The 19840-nt window shown below is 41.7% G+C and overlaps 2 protein-coding genes across 14 annotated transcripts in view; one reads left to right on the forward strand and one right to left on the reverse strand.

Annotated features, from left to right (window-relative positions):
* AFF2 (ALF transcription elongation factor 2) overlaps positions 1 to 19840 on the forward strand; it is a 386246-nt gene that overhangs the window by 298247 nt on the left and 68159 nt on the right. For all 12 annotated transcript variants that reach the window (XM_083595537.1, XM_083595543.1, XM_083595532.1 and 9 more), the window contains one exon: positions 10999 to 11036. In XM_083595537.1, coding sequence (XP_083451663.1) covers positions 10999 to 11036 — 38 coding nt within the window. The remainder of the gene's footprint in view (positions 1 to 10998; positions 11037 to 19840) is intronic.
* The window catches only part of LOC310754116 (AF4/FMR2 family member 2-like), a 37598-nt gene continuing 34218 nt past the window's right edge, over positions 16461 to 19840 (reverse strand). For both annotated transcript variants that reach the window (XM_083595683.1, XM_083595682.1), the window contains exon 5: positions 16461 to 16711. In XM_083595683.1, coding sequence (XP_083451809.1) covers positions 16706 to 16711 — 6 coding nt within the window. In that variant the 3' untranslated portion in view covers positions 16461 to 16705. The remainder of the gene's footprint in view (positions 16712 to 19840) is intronic.

Below are 19840 nucleotides of genomic sequence, written 5' to 3' on the forward strand. Positions count from 1 at the left end.
AAAGCAAACTGAATCAATTCTTTTCTCTGTTCCTACCTACCACTGACATGTAAATCCCAGAAGTAAATTTGGCTCCTGGACTGAAAAAAGTTCCAAATCATTATATAGAATATGAACCTTCATAGGCAGTCTGACTACAGAATGCTTCAGACAAATAAAGAGAGTAGACCTTTTCTAGAGCAACTGAGAGGCATCTTATTTGACAGAATGCTGGTATAGATGGGTCCTGGTCAGATCCAATCCCGCAGTCCTTAACAACCTTATAATTAACAGCAAGATGAGTGTTAAATTAATCAGGTACCAGCTTCTCAGCTAGAGATGTGTGTATTTTCTCTAGAAAACACATGTCCTAAATAACGATTTTTCTGTATGGAAGATGTAGGCATGGGGAGAATGTTGAATATATGAGACACAGGAGACGAGAGCCATTGTTACAAATGCAGTCTTTTGATAAACAGCCTTTGCATCACCCTCAGGGAAAGGCTGACCTAAACCGTGACACTCAGACTCCCAGATGCAAAGTTGCCAGCTTCTTGTCACAGGAGATTAGGGTAAGGGCTGATATTTTCCTCGGGAGACAATGCACTGAGCTGGGGGCACCATCTTGCAGGAGCAACTCTCAGTCACTGCACTGTACCAGTTTCCCTGAATGCCAAAGGGCGTGAGGGTCATTTTCTCATTGCTTTGACTGCAAAGGGCCTTCCAGAATTCCCATAAAGTCAGCACAGCTGGGTCACTGAAACTATCCTCAAAATCCAATTTTAAAAAAACAAAAAACACATTGTCCAGTAGCACCTTTGAGACCAACTACGTTTGTTCTGGGAATAAGCTTTTGTGTGCATGCACACTTCTTCAGTTACTGTGTCAGACCAACACGGCTACCTACCTGACTCAAGAACCAATGTAACAGTGGAAAAGCTGTTGGGACTTGGCGCACAGAGATCTGGGTTCAGATTCTACTCATCTGTGATTCTGTACATCCATCTGTTGGCCTAACATAGATCACAAGATTTATTGTGAGGATCAAGTGAAATAATGCCCCTGTATATGCCACCTTGACCTTCATTGTGGAAGGGCAGGATACAATCGTGATGGCAATCATCAGTCTTGAACTGCCCTTTATAAATATAGTTTTATGGGAAAGAAGGATTGGTTGGTTGGAATGGTATAGCTAGGACACTTAGACTGCATTCGGGCAGCACATTCTTTCATTTTCCAGATCTTCCCTTGCCTGTTATTTATTTGCAGTTAATGATATCTCTCACTCAGAATAAAACCATTTCTGCAATCCTAGGAAAACCTAGTGGAAGTTTAGTGCTCATTTCTGTGTGAATTGCTTTCAGGGACAGGGGGGGAATCAACCTGGTTAGACTCGAAAATGATGGGATGGAATTCAGGGCTGCATTGTGGCATACAGTTCTCTCTCGCCATTTTCATGGGTAAATCATGTGGGAACAGAAGGATGCAGTTGCCACCCCATGTCCACTAGTTTGAATGTAATTTAGTATGACATGGTTTGTTTGTTTTTTTAAAGAGTTCCATGATGCAGGAAGTATTGCTGTGTAAGAAGAATGCTAGAAACTGGGGCACAAATACTAGCATTTTATATAGATATAGAAAGCTTTTCTTCTTAATGTTTAAACAACAACACATATGCAACAACAAAAACTCCTACTGCTTTAATAACTATGCTGCTGCACAGAATATAGCCATATTATATAACCAATCAAAGAAAAGGAAGAATCCAATGCAATAAAAAAAACAGTATCAGAAATCAAACCAGTCAAAAGATTTAATATGCTGTAGGATAGTGTCAATTATCCATGTTGTTCATATTCATAACAAAACAGTGTCATTCTGCTGTTTGTAAGGTTTTTTTTTGTAAGGTTTAAAGCAATCTGCCACACCATTTGACACTATGTCATAAGAGTTGCCCCTTCCAATCCCTTCCAGAATGTGGCAGTCACCAACCTTGGCCACCACCTGTAAATATTCAATTAATGATTTAAAGCAAACATTCAAGTTTTCACCATGAAATAAATTCAGCCTGGCTAGCTCACTTGTCTCTTGTAGGTGTTGGCCAGTAATTTCACAGATCTCCGTAAAGACAGGATCAAAAATGGAGAGAGATTATCGTATTGCCAGCACTTGTCATAGTCTCTCAGCCTAAGCTACCTCATAGGATAACAGGGGAGGATAACAGGGGAGCAGAAGAACTGCATATGTTGCTTTGAACTCCTTGCTGACAAACTGGACAAAATTTTATATATATATATATATATATATATATATATATATATATATATATATATATCTATCTCCAGGAAGCACATGCTATGTTACAAAATGACTGCAGCATCGCAGCAAATCCTACCCTGACATACTGATGATACATGTGACATTTCAATCACATGGCACATTCTAGGGGATATAGCCATGAGTATAAAAATCATAAGGAAATTACAAAGTGAAGTGGTGAAATTGTCCGCCTCAATCTGCTCTCCATTTTCCAATTACCTTTAATTATCTTAATGTACATTTTCAGACTCAAAATTAGCGGCAGCCACATGATGTAACCCTCTTAATGTCCTAAGGGTCCACTTTAGGCTCTTTCAATTCCATTTCTGTCCTTCACAGTATGATCTCCCCTCTCAGACCTTGTTCTTCCTGAGGCTGTGAAACCATGACTGAGCTGTGCCACTTCAGGCTACAGGAAGTCTCTGCCATCACGGAATAGGCCTCTGTTCCAAAACAATTAACAGCACATGGGAAATTAGATGCCCCATGGTGAAGGGATTTGGCGTACGTCTTCTCCCTGTCATGCCAGGGCTGCAGATATTTATTTAGATATTTATAGGCTGTGTTTTCATAATATTACAGCGAGGCCGTGTATAACATTCAAAATTGCAGTAAGATCAATAAGAACATCAATAAATACTGGTCAGGAAAAAGGAAATTGTGCTTCAAAAGCCTGTCTGAATAACACCATTTTCAGGATTCTGTCTGATTTCTTCCCAGCCGTACTGGAAAGGAGTTCCTCAGGGCAGGGCCCACCACAGAGGCAGGGCTCAGTCCCCAGCAAAGGGCATCCGAAACTCAGAGATGTGGGGAAACACCAGAAGTGCCTCATCAGAGGAGATCTCAATGATCAAAGTAAAGCAGAAGGGATCAGTTGTTTAGCGTTCCCGAGGTGTTTAAGGCTTTGTGCATTAACACAAGAACCTTGAATGTGGCCCAGTATCAATCTGGGAGGCAGGCAGACATGAAGGAAGCAAGGTGTCAGCATGAATGGGCAGTGCTATTTTTCTAGGAAAAAGAGGTGTTGGAACCATGAACGCCTCCCCTTGTTTGCGTATAATGGCAATGGTGCCCACCAGAGAGGTGCCGGAACTGAATTCCAGTTACAGTGGTATCTCGGGTTAAGTACATAATTCGTTCCGGAGGTCCGTTTTTAACCTGAAACTGTTCTTAACCTGAAGCACCACTTTGGCTAATGGGGCCTCCCGCTGCTGCTGCGCCGCCGGAGCACGATTTCTGTTCTCATCCTGAAGCAAAGTTCTTAACCCAAGGTAATATTTCTGGGTTAGTGGAGTCTGTAACCTGAAGCGTATGTAACCTGAGGTACCACTGTACTGGGTTGGTACCATGATGGCACAGGGGCAGGGTAGGGTGATAACAAACTTGGAGCTGGCTTCATGCTGGTTCTGCTGGTGCACCCATTGCTGGTGCACCACTGCCTGTTCCTGCTTTCCACCATCTTGGTACCATCATAGTAAATGGCAGTAACTCTACTGTTGGAAGGACAATGGCATGGCACTGCCCAAACTCACCAGATGCTAGAGAGAGAGAGAGAGAGAAATTTACCCCGGATTGTAATGAAACTTCAAAGGGATTACAAAAAGAATGAAATAATAAAATTACCAGTAAAAAAGAACAGTTCAAAACAGCTATTTAAAACATTTAAAAATAAATAAATCTTCAATAAGTTAAAAAAAATAGATTAGAATGTATGTCATTGTTGTACATACCTGGAATGGCTTGCTTAAACAAAAATGTTTTTAGCAGGTACCAAAAAGAGTACAGTGAAACAGCTTGCGTGATAAGAGACTCTGCCATCGTAATGGTAGATAGATATAACTCCCACCTGCTTCTTAAGGTGGTGCTGCCCAGATAGAGCTATATGTCTTCAGTGACAACTGGGCCTTTGAGTACTTGGGAGTGTTTAGAAACCTCCTTCCAGCTTCATTTAAATAAAAACAGAAGCACAGAAATCATTATTAATTGCCGGGGGGGTGGAACCCTTGCTAAGTCTACATTTATGTAGGTTGAACAAATATCCCAACTGAGAGAAAGAGCAAGCAAGGCATCTGAAATCCTTTAAATTAATAATCAAAAGTTCACATCACGTCTCAGACAAATCAAACTTAGCCAGGAAGACGAGAAGCAGAAATTATTAACTCTGTAGTCAAGCTGATGGAGGTTCAGTGAGATCATTTTGTTCAAAGATTAAAGGTGATGAGTGCTAAAGTAATTGAGGAGGATAACTATGACAATATTAGACTAGAACCATTAAAGTCAGTAATGATCAAAAGTTAATTATCAAAGCAGAGAGAACTACTCAATGCAGACAATTTGTGTCAATAGCTAGCTATCCCAAGAAAGAGAACTGGGTGAGAGAAGGGACTAATTTGGAGACAGTATTTTCTTATAATGATGTTACAGCAAAGATGCATATTTCAAAGGATGTTGGCTACAAAAAGAGAGATTAAGAAAATAACGCATTTTTCCCCTGATCAGAGAATAATAATTATCTCTAATTGACAAACCTGCTGCATACAACATGTTTTCATACAGTGTACGGTATTTTTGCATTCAAATGCAACGTGTACTCAATGAAGCATCAATGAATGGTGCTTTGATTTCAGTATTCCTCATAGTTGCCAGATTTTCTATTTGTTTCTTTACTAGTGGGGAGTCCCAGCACTGCCTAAGTACTTTCAGGAAGCAAAAAAAATTGTAATTTTAAAGTGGACAGTGTAGTTTTGGAGCTTGGAATAGGTTTAACAATGTCTTGATATGTTGTCACCAAACTTGGCACAAGGATTCCTGTAGTGTCGGTGCGCGTCAACATTGATGTTTTCATGCTGGACTCCATTTTAAATCAAGCTGGTAGACTAAACTGTTACTTTAGAATGACTTTTCCCAGTTTTTGGCGTGAAAGATCTGAACTCACAAATTACACTATCCATTTAAAAATCACAAAATTTGAGAGTTTCTTTAATTAAAAAAAAAGCATGGCCAGCTCCAGGCACTCCTCTACTATATATTTTAGGAAATCGCTTGTCTATTTCTTCTCTATGCATTTAGACAACTCTTGAAATAAAATCACCAAACAATTTTTCTTGTTGTTATTTTGTTATTTGAATTTCTGGGCAGTGCTGGGCACTTCCCACTAGCTGTTACTATTTTAAACTTGTGTGCTGCCTTGTCACAAAAAAATGGCATCTTTGCAATGCTCAGAAAATAAAAATGCAGCAAAACAATAGTGACAATTTTATTCCAAAATGTAATGTCAGCATTTCCAGAAAGCTTTCAATAAGCCCCAAATCAGCAACAAAGAGTCCTGTGCAACCTTAAAGACTATTATGATATAATACGCATTTGTGTGCTAGAGTCCACTTCATGATATCCATATCTGCATTTTTAATAGCAGTGTTTTAATAAACAATCCTGTAACATTTCATTTCAATGAACATGACATCAGCATTTCAATAAACCATAAAACGCCAGACTCTATAAAGGAGCAGCAGAAATAATGAAATCTATCCTAGTAACAATAAGAAACTGCATAGCAAAACTGAAGAGAATAGACACAAAAAGGGAAAGGGAGATCTTTTGGACCCTAAGAGAGACTCCAAAAACCCTTATTAAGGCAATATATTTATTAAACTAACCAACAGATTAAACCAGAGTTGGGCAGAGTTGTAGCTCAGTGGCAGAATATCTGCTTTTCACAATGCCCAGCATCTCCAGGGCTGGGGAGGATACCTTATACGTGAAATGCTGGAGAGTTTCTGCCAGTAAATGCAGGCAGCATGAGCCAGATGGACCCTAACAGTGTGACCCAGTAGGAGGCAACTTCCTATGTTCCTATCACAAAATATGGGGTACACTTTTGAGTTCCACAGAACTTTAATCAGGCTGTGCAATAATCCAAACTGGGGTGTATGTGTATGCATGGCCTTAAACATCAGCACATTTTTTTTCCTTCGCATCTCAAAATGGCTCCCATTTGCCAACTAGCCTTGTCTTAGCTTCCCTCTGGTAGTGCTCCCTTCATTCCGCCTATCTGTGGCCACGTTGCCTACACCTGCTGCCTCTTTTATATCATCCCTTTGGTTTTGTTCAAGTTTGTCTGGGATAAGCAATCATGTCAGAGCCAGCCCTACCATTAGGCAGAGATGGCCACCTCAGGTAGTACATACTGTGCAGGAAGGAAGCAACAATAGTAGCCCCTCTTCATGTGCCTAAGGCTTCCAGTCTGCTGGAGAACAGAGCTGTGCCACCTGGCCTGGCCTCAGATGCAGCAGAGGATACCATCCCCTTGCCAATGTTGATTCAGCCAACTTTTTCACGTACGGTAGGGAACGTCCTTCACTTCAGACTGCAAAATGTCTTGAGCCGACCCTAGACATTTTGGCAGAGGGAAAGGGACTTGTCAACTGGCTGCTGGCATTGGGATCAGAGGTGCTTACCCTTGGTGGACACACCTTGAGGCCACAAGATTCCACAAACTCAAATGATTGCTTTCTCGTTCTTGAACCTTTTCTGGCTGCTCAGAAAAGTCCACAACACTATTTTTAGTGTCAGCTTTGCTGAGTTCATCAAAATAAACTGCATGGTGCACACTTGTCTTACCAGTTTGTAAGTCCAAAATTATTTATCCCTTGCCTCCAGAGGTGTACCCCACAAGGATACCTGCTTGTGCCCTGGAGTCAAGCTTGTATCTATGTTCTTTGGGGACATGGTAGTAACATAGACTTCCAAACACACGTATGTGTGACAGGTTGGGAACTCTCCCATGCCAAAGTTTGAAAGGTGTGCATTTAGCTCCCTTGGTTCTGGAGATACACGGCTGTGTTTGCTGCATCTGGCCACAGCTTCTGTGACAGGGATGCATCCTTTAACGTGCATCTTGCCATCTCCATGATGGATCTAAACTTTCCCTCAGCTATGGAGTTCTGTTGTGGTGTGTAGGGAATGGACTTGTTGCATGGGGTAGTTATAAACAGAACTGTGTAGCATTATGTTCCATAGAAGCAGATTATGTTGCAGCTACAGAAGCGTGCAGAGAGGTTTCCTGGCTGGATCAACTCATTAAGGACTTTGGGTTGGTGAGCAAGGTACCTGTTAAGCTGCTAGAGGACAATCAGAGTGGCATGAAGCTATCTCTGAGTGAGAAGTTCCACACAAGAATGAAATACATTGGCCTAAAGTACCACTACATTCGCAAAATGATTCAGAGTGGACTTGTGGAACTCTCTTATTGCAACACCAAAGAGTTGACTGCTGATATCCTGACAAAGCCCCTGCCAAGAGAGAGTTTCCAGAATCTAAGTGTCAAGCTGGGACTCTGGGTGGTTGATTAAAGTTGTTTACTTTTGTAAATGTTGTATTGCCTGAGAAGGGGTATGTGGGATGTAAAAACGTATTGCAGTCAAATACAACATTCCTACAATGCATATGCTGGCGAATGCTTTGTATCACTCAGGAGAAAACTTGCTAGTTCCTCCTGAGCTGGGACAGACTTCCTTTGCATGTGATTTAATGTGGGTGTGGCCTGTTCTTGGACAGGAGCACACAGCCTCCATGTTCTGCTCTTCTTGTTCTCCATTTTTGTGTTCCTAAGAGTTAGGAGAAGTGACTGCTGAGTCACAGTCACTTGAGAGTATTTCCCTTATGGGATAGTTCACATAGTTATATGTTGTTCTGTAAATTAAGTCTGCCTTCAGGGCAACTGGATGGTTGTAAGCAAACTAGTTTTATGTTAACTTTAATCAGATGGTCGTGTCTATTCTTTGAGGAGGGATATAAAAAGGGATCTCACCAGGAATCCTAAATAGTGATGCTTAGATGAGCCTGCAGCTAGCAAACCACTGTGTAATTTAAAAGGGGAGTTGTTTAACAACTCTGCTAAGTTATAGAACTTTCTGACGCAAGTTAGGAAGGATATAATAAAATAATATATCCTCTCCTGCCTCCCTAAACATCCCCACACCCATCACTACTGTCAACTTCCTGATAGCTTTTTCCCATCTCCACTGAGAAAGCAGTTGACGAGAAGAGGGACATTGAGAAGCCCACAGACATATGGCACATTATATAGGTAGAAAATTCAGAAGCAGCAGATTATGCCATCAAAATATGTATGTGTGTGTGTGTGTGTGTGTGTATACACACACACACACACACACACACACACATATATATATATATATATATATCTCACACACATATGAACGACATTACCACTAAAATCTCCAACAGCTTAAACAGCTTGATAGACTCTAGCCATTCTGCCATCCGTGCCCCCAGCTGTGTTGCTTAGCAACATTTTAATTCAAGAAGAATGGATGGAGATGAAATCCCTGCGGAGAGGGAAACAGAAATAAGAGGGCCGTTGACAGATGATCTGAGTTGTTTCTTCTAATATACTGTGAAGATCACCAGCTCTTTTCATGAATGATAAATGGACTGTATACAGATCAATGGATTCAGCAATAAACTGGAACCAGCCTCTGAATCTGAGACAGTGCAGGCCAAGAGGCCTGGATAGTTACTCATTTAGAAGATTTGGAGTGTGTTTTCTTAAAGGTTTCACAGGAGGAAATTGATCTGAACATTTGGTCATCCCATCTTGCCTTTTTCTGTTGATGGCTAATAAAAAATAGCTTTGGAGAAAGAATCTATTCTGCCATGATAGATATAATTCTTCTGATCTCATTGTTTAAGACTGACAGTAGCTAAGATGAAGTTAATTTCTCAGTTGCTGTAATAATTCTAAACAAATTTACTTCCTGGTTTGTTAGATCTGTGCCAATTTGTGATGACCATAAAATCTAATTTTTAAAAAGCATTAAAAAACTTGAAGAGTGCAATTCTATGCATTTCTATTTGAAAGTGAGTCCCACTGGCTTTCAGTTAGCCCCCCCCCCCCCACACACATATAGTGTTGTTGGCTAATAATATGTAACTTCAGACTATTAAACTGTGTGTCTGTTTATCTGAATTTCTAGAGTATTGATGACTGGAATTTTTGCTGAAAGATTTTTCAAAAACATTTAATCAGGAGGGAGAGGATGATTAAGTCAGTCTGTTCACAGTCAAACTCATACAAGCACAAGTCCACAATCCCGTTCTCTCATGCAGGCATGAAATCCATCACAGCCAAAGGTGAATGGAGATGTGGACACCATTTTGACCCAGATTTAAAAAGTTTTATTATGTTTAGATTCTTGATACGAAATAAGAACATAAGAATGGCCAATGACCCGTCCACTACCCTGCTTTCACAGGGGCCACCCAAATGCCCAGAGGAAACTCTCACAGGACCTTAGCACAAGAGCATTTCCCCCTCCTGTGGTTTCCAGCAACTAGCATTCAGAAGCATTACTGCCTCCACAGCTGCAGGCAGAGCATACCTATTATGGCTAGTACCCACCGATAGTCTTATCCTCCATTAACTTGTTCAATCATCTTTTAAAGCCATCCAGGTTGGTGGCCTCCAGTGGGAATGAGCTCCCCTAGGCTGACTATTTGTTGTGCAAATTTTAGCCATGTAAAGGAACTCAAGGAGAAGCTGTGGATTTGGGATGATTTAAAAACAAGCAAACCCCTAATTGCCATGGTATCAATCAAGCCCCTTGAAGCATAGCTGTCAACTTTTCCCTTTTCTTGCGAGGAATCCTGTTTGGAATAAGGGAATTTCCCTTACAAAAAGGGAAACGTTGATAGCTATGCCTTGAAGTGTCTTGGTTTTGACTTTTTCCTTCACTCTACAGAATTTAACACCCCTTTGTCCAAGTCCTTTGCATTCAAGTCTGCCCCTACTCAGCAGGACAGCAAAGTCACATTCCTGGGGGTTTTGAGCCCACCTCACCTCATTATATTTGACATAATGCCTAAACATATTCTCAGGCCTAGGCACAAAGAAATCTATATGTCTTCACATGGTTTAGCCATTTCAACAAATGTGTTAAGGTGCTGGCAGCTGCTGCACATGCATGCAACCTTCTGAACCGTATGTCAGTTTGACCCATTTTCAGATAACAGAGCTCCAGAAGTTCAGTGCTATGTGTACTTTGCCCCAGCTTCTGGTTAAAATATGTGCATTGTTTGACTGGCAGACACAGATTAGCCAGGATCTTGAGAGAGACTCAATTCACAAGTAATCCAAGCTTGTATGGGAGATGCTTCTGGTGAGCACCGCACTCTATGGTCCTGCATTCATTACCATGGTCACAGGAGCAAAGGTGATTACAGACGTCTCTGTTACCCAGCTAGTGCCATTCCTCCCAGTGGGGTACAAATAGCATTGGAAAGGGCTCCACAATCCACTCTGTCCTTGTGGCCACATTAAGGTTACACCACAGAAGCTGCTCCCCAGTGGCGACTGCACGTGTAATGGATGCCACTGTGAGATCCCCAGCATTCATGCCATCGCTTTACCATCTGCCTCTCTGAAGTTCTGTGGTGTTGCAATTTTTCTACCAGTCTTCAGCACCACTAACCCATTAAAAGCGATAAACAGTTGTTTCTCTTGCTGTGCTTCCTGCTTAATTATGGAGGCTTCCAGTACAATATTGTGCATATTCATTTGCAGTTCTCAGAAATATGCTGGTGTGTGTGTGTGTGTGTGTGTGTCTTAAGAAAATATCTTGGGTTTACCTGCTCTTGCTAAGATTAACTAACTGCTCTTTCACTTTCCTATTTTTATAGACTGCAGAGAAGACAAAGCCTCGAAACATTCCTGTAAAGTAAGTTATTTTTAATATCCCTTTGAGAGAAAAAAATCAGGTTTAATGAACTTCAAGCAAAAAAAAAAAAAAAAAAGGAAACCCCACACCTGGGCAATAAAAACATAGTGACTCAGGTTACTCTGTAGTCATAGCCTTTTCTCTTTTATTAAAGTCCCTGATCAACAAGGACAGGTTTTACATTTTCCATGGCTCACTAATGGCTACAGGCTCCAAGTTGTCCCTGGTTTACATAAATTAATATGTGTCATCTATGAATAGCTGCTAAATGATATTATAATCACATTCAGTGCAGAGATCTCCTAGCCTTGAGGGGGAGTGTGCCCACGCTAAAAAGATTATGATTTTTAATTGCAATCTCTGGGAAGGTCTGACAGAGGGGAAATAACACAGAGTATGTAGGACACATGGGAATAACATTTTGCACCTATGTGCCTGGGCCCTTCCTAGCCTGTTGCTTATACATATGGAAAATGCTCCCATGTGCATGAAAAGAGCTCTGCAAGATGAGATAAGCAGTCTGCCAGACATTGGCTTCAAAGGCATCTCAGATTGTATTTACTCCATTGCTTTGGAGGCCCCATAGTTTAATGTTGTTGATAATGATGTAGAGCCCACAAAGTCTGTGGTGCCTCTCAGGGTAAGTTTATGCAAGCCCGGCAGCAAGATCCTTTTCCCAGAGGATTTGCAGGAGCCAAACTACACCTTACTTCAGTTCATAGCAGTATTTCTGCTGTGGTTTTTAAATAGCACCTGCAGAGAGGTCTGACAAGAGCCATGGTGTGCAGGGAAAGGCAATGAGCAATTTCTCCACATATCACTGTCCTGATAAAAAATTACCACTGCCACCCCACACCTTCAACATACTGTCAGCCACAGAAGGGAAGGTGCTTTGAGCATCATCTACTCCCAAACTGTACCTAGAAGTGTCTTAAGGAGTGGGTGGTGCACAGTAGTCATGGTTTCTGTGGGGTTTGGATCATGCGAATGGACCCAGCAGAAGTGTGAGACTTAAGGTGGTGGGGTAGGGAGTAAGATTCAGGTGGACAGCCAACCAGCCAGACTAGATCTCCCCAACTCCATGTATTATTTATGCTCTGTTGCCTTTCTATTTGAAATATTTTCTGAATGCATCCTTGGGTTTTGCTTCAATTAGTTCCCATGGGAGCAAATTAGGCATATTAATTACATTCTGCTTGGTATTTTTGATATGTTTTATTAGTTTACCCACCTGTGCAAAGTTACTATTTTCCCATTAAAGCTGCAGTTCTCACAGTGCAATGTAAGCCTCTTTAATGAGGCTTTTTCTACCAGGGGGTCTAAATGCCTCTCTCTCCTAGCCTGGCTTACACACAGCTCTTCATTGTGGCTGCCTACACACCATACATTTAAAGCACATGGTTTCCCCCAAAGAATCCTAAGAACTGCAGTTTAATCCCTCACAGAGCTACCTTTCCCAGCATCCTTAGCAAACTACAGTTCCCATGATTCTTTGGAGGAAAGTTTGCTGCCTGAGTCTTCCTGCTTTTTGTCAGGATTGAGTTGGTGCTGGGGAAACCCCCTAGTTTTCAGTGGGCACGCACCACTGAAATTATGTGTGTCAGCTTCTCAGTAGGTTGTGTATGTGTGTTGTTTGCTTCCCCACTTATCCCAAACGTCAGTTTAAATCAGATTTAAAACAGTGTTTTCTGTATCCAAAACTAAGAGTTGTCACTTGTTGAATTGTGCATCCTTACTTTGGGTTCATAGAATCTTAGAATTGTAGAGTAGGAACCCCCTACAATGCAGAAATATGCAGCCATCCCATATGGAAATTGAACCTGCAATCCTGGCATTATCAGCATCATGCTGTAACCAACTTAGCTACCTAGGCTGTGCCGAACCAAACTATACTTAGAGTAGACCAAATGAATTGATGCACCAACTTTAATTATGCATTGATTTCAGTGGGTCTGCTCTATGGTTAACATTGAATACAACCTTCAACCCTTATACTTTGGAGACATTTTCATGATATAGTGAAGCACATTAAATTCATAGGACTATAGTGTTTGGGGGTCATCTGTTCCAGGGTTTTTGAATTCAGAGGCACATTTAGAAATCTAAGAAACTGTTGTAGTTGCCACAAAATATTCTGAGGGGGGAAAGGTGATGCTCAGGACCCCTTCCCATTAAAAAAAAAAATTAAAATTGAGAGAGCTAGGGACCTTGAGGGACACAGGGGGTTGTCTGAGGTGCCCATGGATGTAACATTAAGGACACCAGATTTAGTCCAACTCCTTCCTAGTTCAGGGTATACAACAAGGATGGAAGCCAGCAATTCCTGAAGGACCATACCTGGTTTATGATGCAGATTGCAACTACAGCATCTCTGATATATGGACCCCCACTCTCTGCTTAAATACCTCCAATGAAAGAGAGCCCATCACCTTTGCTGTTGAAAATCTTTCCAGTACTTGGAAGTTTCCCTAAATGTTTACCTGAAATCTTGCTCCTTGCCATTTCCACCCCTTGACTGTACTGCTGCATTCTGAGGCAACAAAAGGATTGGTCTGCTCTGTTTCCTTTACTGACCTCCCTCCACACTGTCTGTTAGCATAGACAGACTGGTCAAAAGCATTGGCAGGTGTGGCCAATGGGCATAACTGGCTTACGTTCATTGATTTCAGCAGGTCTACTCTAACTGGGTTGAATACAACCCATTGAAACATGGGGAGCTGCTTCACAGACCATTGGTCCATCTAATTCAGTGTTCCTAGTTCAGTGTTGTTCACACTGACTGGCAGCGACTCTCCAGAGTTTTTCAGAAGAGGGCATTCCAAGCCCAGGATGTCCAAGCATCCCATGACAACTAATTGTGCACTCCAGAATGTGCCACAGAATACCTGGCCAGTTTCTTGAGTTTCATTCTGGAAAGCACATGCAAAGGTTTCCCTAAGATGATGATGATTGTTGTTGTTGGTAATAATAACTACTTCAGTGTAGCAGTAGGAAAATGCTATGCTAGAAGACACGCCTTTTGTGTGTGTGTGTGTGTGTGTGTGTGTGTGTATAAATGAGACAAAGAAATGAAGGCTCAGCTTGTGTGCGGGAAGAAGGCTTTCCCTCCCCCCCCATGCTGTCACTTCTGTTGTATTTTCAAACATCATCAAAAATTCCCCTTGAATGTTAATCTTCTTCAGCTGCGCTCAGCAGTGTTTAGTCGCTTCCATTGTCACCACAAGTGAAAGATGCCCATATTCCTTCTAGCATATGTGACTTATCACATACATTTTTAAAAACAGGGTTCACTTATTAAGACATATGTGATAGTATACTCCTGGAAATGTGAATGGCTGTTGGCTTAAAGCCACGCACTAATAAGTTGAATTGAATCTAACTACAGTTGACATCTGCTACAATATGAAAGGGAGGGGGGTGGATGAAAGAAAGGTTCTCAGTTGTCATTAGTGTAAAAAATATTCTCTGCACTTACATGTTGCTGACATCATGGCTGTCTGCTAGAATCAGATTTCATTCAATGTTAAGGAATCGTTTAACACTGGTTTTGGGTTTTGAAGCTTTGCAGAAGTACAAAGGAAGTTCTTTGAAGGGGCGGCATCAGGATTGATGTGAAAATTAAGCACTTCTCCGACTTCCTTAGAGTAGTGTTCGAACCTGGCCACATACTTTGATCAGGATGTTCAGGCATTGGGGGCTGCTGTGTCTACCACTGCAAGGAACAGGGACTTTTTGGTAGTGGCACCCAAACAGGGCAATACTTCACTGCAAATGAGTCAGTTAACCTCTTCATTCTTTGGCCACTTTCACATGCCATGCAAAGCTGTAAACCAGCCCTTGCCAACCTGGTGCCCTCCAAAGGGACTACAATTCCCTTCAGCCTCAACTACAGACCCTCCAAGTGTCCCTATTTTCCAGGGGCACCCCTTTTTTAGAGAAGCCATCCCAGTTTCTGATTTGATCCTGGAATGTCCCACTTTTCATTGGAGAAATGTTGAAAGGTATGGAGTTATCTGACCCCAGAGCTGTCTGAAGACAATCCTATATAAGGAAGTTTTTAAAAAAATGTTTAATGTTTTATTATGTTTTTATATGTGTTGGAAGCTGCCCAGAGTAGTTGGGGCAACCCAGTCAGATGTGTGGGGTATAAATAGTAAAATTATCATTATGGAATGAGACGTCCCTATTTTCATCAGAGAAATGTTGGAGGGTATGCAACTAGCATAAACTGTGCTTTTGAAAGATGTAACATCAGTGGCTGCAGCACCGATGACTATGTTCTACCTCCCATGCTGGAGGCAGTATGCCTCTGAATGCCAACTGCTGACAGAAAGAGCAGACTGTTCTTATTCTCTTATGTTATGGTGGAGAATTTCAGTAAGCCACTTTATCTCATCCCTCATTTTCAAGTATCTGCTGCTTTTATGGCTGGCTGACTTATTGGCTATTTCTATAATTAGTTTTTATGGTGGCTTATTGTTTGAATGAGGGGACGTGGGTGGTGCTGTGAGTTAAACCACAGAGCCTAGGACTTGCCAATCAGAAGGTCGGCAGTTTGAATCCCCACGACGGGGTGAGCTCCTGCTGTTTGGTCCCTGCTCCTGCCAACCTAGGAGTTCGAAAGCACGTCAAAGTGCAAGTAGATAAATAGGTACCACTCTGGCGGGAAGGTAAATGGCGTTTCCATGCGCTGCTCTGGTTCGCCAGAAGCGGCTTAGTCATGCTGGCCACATGACCCGGAAGCTGTACGCCGGCTCCCTCGGCCAGTAAAGCGAGATGAGCGCCACAACCCCAGAGTCAGTCACGACTGGACCTAAGGGTCAGGGGGTCCTTTTACCTTTACCTATTGTTTGAATGAGTATGGGGAACATAGGAATTTGCCTTTTTCTGAGTCCGAATCCCGGGCTTTCTTGCACTGCGACAACTCCTTGGTTTGCCATTGAGTTGCTTCAATCTTAGGGTCTTGTAGGCAAGTAAATGTTCTGATCCAATAGTAGGATACACTCATATAGCTCCTTCTCATGCAGTAAAAAATGACCAGGCATGTCTCAACCTTGCTAGATCCTTCTACAGAAAGCCCAAGGCCTCAGGGGACTTTGCAAAGCTGGTAGTACTTCCAAATGATTTGATAACCTCTACAGGACAATCAAGCAGACCAATTAATTTAATATATATTTCTATGTGTTGTGTGGGTTTTTTTAAAATAAAAATCCTGTTAATATAGATAGGTCTTTGTATCCCTCTGGAACTAGGCAACGTGGATAGGCAACATTATTTTGCTAACCAGGGAGCACTTAGGATACTAGAGAGCCATCCTTACCTCTTGTCCATTTCTTTGTGACAAGGTAATGAAGGTTAAGGGTAAAAATAACCACCCCTTTTTGGCTGGAACTGCAATAGCACAAGCTGGCTGCTACTGTAAGCTGTGTTTGCTGTATTTCTTTAATTTGTTTTTATGAAGGATAAATCTATCAATGGCTACTAGCCATGATGAGTATGCTCTGAATCCGAAGGAGGGGAGAGTGCTCTTGCGCTTGCAGATTTCGCACAGCTACCTGGGTGGCCACTATGAGAAGAGGATGTTGGACTAGATGGGCCTTTGGCTTGATCCAGCAGGGATCTTCTTTGGTTCTTGAAACAGCAGCTTTTTTATTTTTCTTTACCGCTTGTTATTCCTGCAAAGAGATTTTAGAAAGAAAGGCGGGGGGAGAGAAAGCAGATCATCAAGTCTTTTTGTGACTGTAGGCAAAACATTCTTCTATCAGAAGATTCCCAGTAGAGATATAAGAATGGTCAATAGAGTTAATCAATTGAATATTGTTTCTCCACCCCACCCAGCTCAGCTTCAGAGGCCAATATAGCCATGGTTGTCTGAGATAATTTGGTCTTAGCTTTAGTCAATTTGACATTGATTTACACTACAGTTGGGTGGCTGTTGTTTTTTGAAGGATGTTTTGCAAAGCAAATGGCACTAAGGGTGTTTAACTGGGTTAAGTGGACCAAAGCAATGACAATAGAATGTTGGGGCAAGGCTGCAAGACCTCAAAGAAGCGACTTCTGTTTCTCCCTATTTCTCATTTTCCCAGTCTTAGGTTCATTTCACTCCTAGTATACTCATTTTTGTATGTGAATTTGCCCCATATGCAGATTTTTGCAAGCACTTTTCGCAAATTTAATACATTCCTGAATATAATGCAATGCTATTTTCACTAATATATATGCATTTTAACGCACATAGTTTCACAAATGCAGAATATTCTGCAACATGTTTTGCATAATATTTAGTTTATCCATCAGTTTATGGAGTTGCAGCTCATGTTAGTTCTACTCAGAGTAGATCCACTGAAATTAATGGAGATGTATAACTTGGGTTCATTCACTTCAGTGGGTCTACACTGTGCAGAACGTAGTTAGATACAACCCATAGTAAAGGGAAGAGTTTGTCTTCACTAGTTACACAAGAAACAGATGTAAAGCAAACATGAAGTTGCACCAGATCCAAACCCCATTCAACAGCAGGGATACTGCTTTGTCCAAGCAGTGCAAAACAATCCTTTAAAAGAGTGCTTTTTGCCAGGTTGTTAATTCATACAGAGAAGGATTTAGGGCACTGTGACCAGTTCTACCGCACAGGGAAAGGGAGCAGCTTCCCCAAATTTGTAAGCGCTGAGACATGAGAGCTCTAGGACCCTGCTAGAACCTCACATCTTCTCAAAGCCCAGTGACTCCCTTACCCAGCTTTGGGAAGGCAGCATGAGGGCTGGATATCAAATTTTGGCCTCACTCAGGACATCACATGGCCAAATTGAATGGGCTTAGGATCTAGCCTAATTTCACACACCCAGTCCCAGCCCTGCCACAGCTGTTTTGGTTGACATTCATGGGCCTCAGCTCAGGTAGCTGAGCTCCATCTAAACTGGGATGAGCAAGTTTGCAGTGGCGTAACTTTTGCTGAGCCAGGGTTGGGGACTTAACTTCAATTGATCCTGCAAGCCACCAGCTGAGCTGGATCTTGCTAGGCGATTGCCCCCTCAGACTTTCCTTGTGGAAACATTGAATCACACCTGAAATTGCAATACTATTCCACACAAACACACACATACACCGAGATTGTGTACATACCATACATTTAAAGCACACATAAAACACAGAGACTCATGGGAACTGCAGTTTGCCCTTCACAGATCTACAGTGCTCAGCACTCTTAAGCAAGCTAAAATTCCCAGGATTCTTTGGGAGAAGCAGTGATTTCTTTTCTGGGGGTACGTAGTGGTACACATATCCCTAAACATTTTGTGAATCTTTGTACTTTTGTCCATTTGCTGTATTTATTTTTCCCGATTTGAACTATAAAATGGTGATTTTCTTGAGTCAAAATGAGAGTACCCCTAAACATTTTTGGGGGGGGAGCACTGGGGAGAAGACATGTGCTTTAAATGCTCTTGAAATGTATGGTGTGTACACCGCCTTACTCAGTGAAATCTGCTTGCATGTGTATCTCAACAAGAAGCTTTCACCTATGCCTTAAAAGTCTAGCAATTCTATGTCAACAACTTTTATATTTGCATGAAAAAGTGAATGAACATTATATTGTGTTTCCTTACATTATAATGAATAAGTAGGGTTAGAAATATATGTAGATTTCCTTCCCCTCCTCTCATCTCCTCCCCACTTCCATTTAGGGTCAACTAATACAAAAGAAAGAGGAGAAACTAGCTAAATGTTTCAAAGGATAATAGCACAGCAAGGTTAATTTTGCTTCGTGCAGCATTTCCAACAATTGAATTGCCTCTTATCCTCCCTCCAGGGTCGCTCCTGCGCTAGCAATAATTGAGGCTGATTTTATTGGAAAATCACCTCTGGATGAGAAACATACTCTAGAGGAAACAATGCATGGGAACAAATTGGCTTTCTGGTGCCAGGGCCATGTTGGGCTGGCCAGCAGAGCTCTAGCTCCCAATCTGTCTGTGCGTTCATGCAACAAATTCATTAACAACCCTTCTGGTGGGGTGGAAGACTCGCCATATTTGAAATGTTTGCTTTTGAATTGTTTTTATTTATTTTCCCCCCCTCCAGAAGTTGTCAGATAAGTGAACAAACTCAGCTTCTTCATAATATTGCTTCTTTTTTTAAAATAATAATAATGTGTTGATTCTGGTCAGGAAGTTGCAGATAATATTAATTTATTGATTTATTATTATGTTTATATCTTGCCCTTCCTCTACAAGGAGCCTAGGGTGGCAAAGAGATAGGCAGTTAAAACATGAAAAGCAAAAATAGATTAAAACACTGTTCTTCAGCCAACAAATGCCTGGGTAAGCAGGAATGTTTATGAATTCCTCCTGCAAGTTGATAATGATGGTGACAGGTTCACATTCCACAACCCAGGGACCCAACACCGAAAAGGCCCTGCCGTGGATTGGTTCACCAACCAGACAGCCTTTGCTGGGGGCATCACCAACAAGGCTTCCCCTCCTGATCTGAGTCTGAGGGCACCCTTTTAGGCAGCTTGTACCAGAAAATATACTGGAGCAGAGAATGGCAACCTTTAGGAAGAGTGCTAGTGGACACATTTAAATAGTAGTTCTTTGGGTGCCAGTCACAAAATGGCTGCTCTGGAGGAGGAGCATGGCAGAACATAAAATAGTAGCCAAATCTTGAAGGAGCAGAAAAAGGCAGGATCAAGAAAGGTGCAGATGTGCCCACCATCACCAGTCAAGTTACTCCAACAATGGAGGAAAGGTTATATACACCAGTCACTGCCATGCTTGCTCACAGTGAGAAACTCTTTATACATCTCTGTT

Source organism: Podarcis filfolensis (assembly GCF_964270895.1).
Source record: "Podarcis filfolensis genome assembly, chromosome: Z".
NCBI classification, from domain to species: domain Eukaryota; kingdom Metazoa; phylum Chordata; class Lepidosauria; order Squamata; family Lacertidae; genus Podarcis; species Podarcis filfolensis.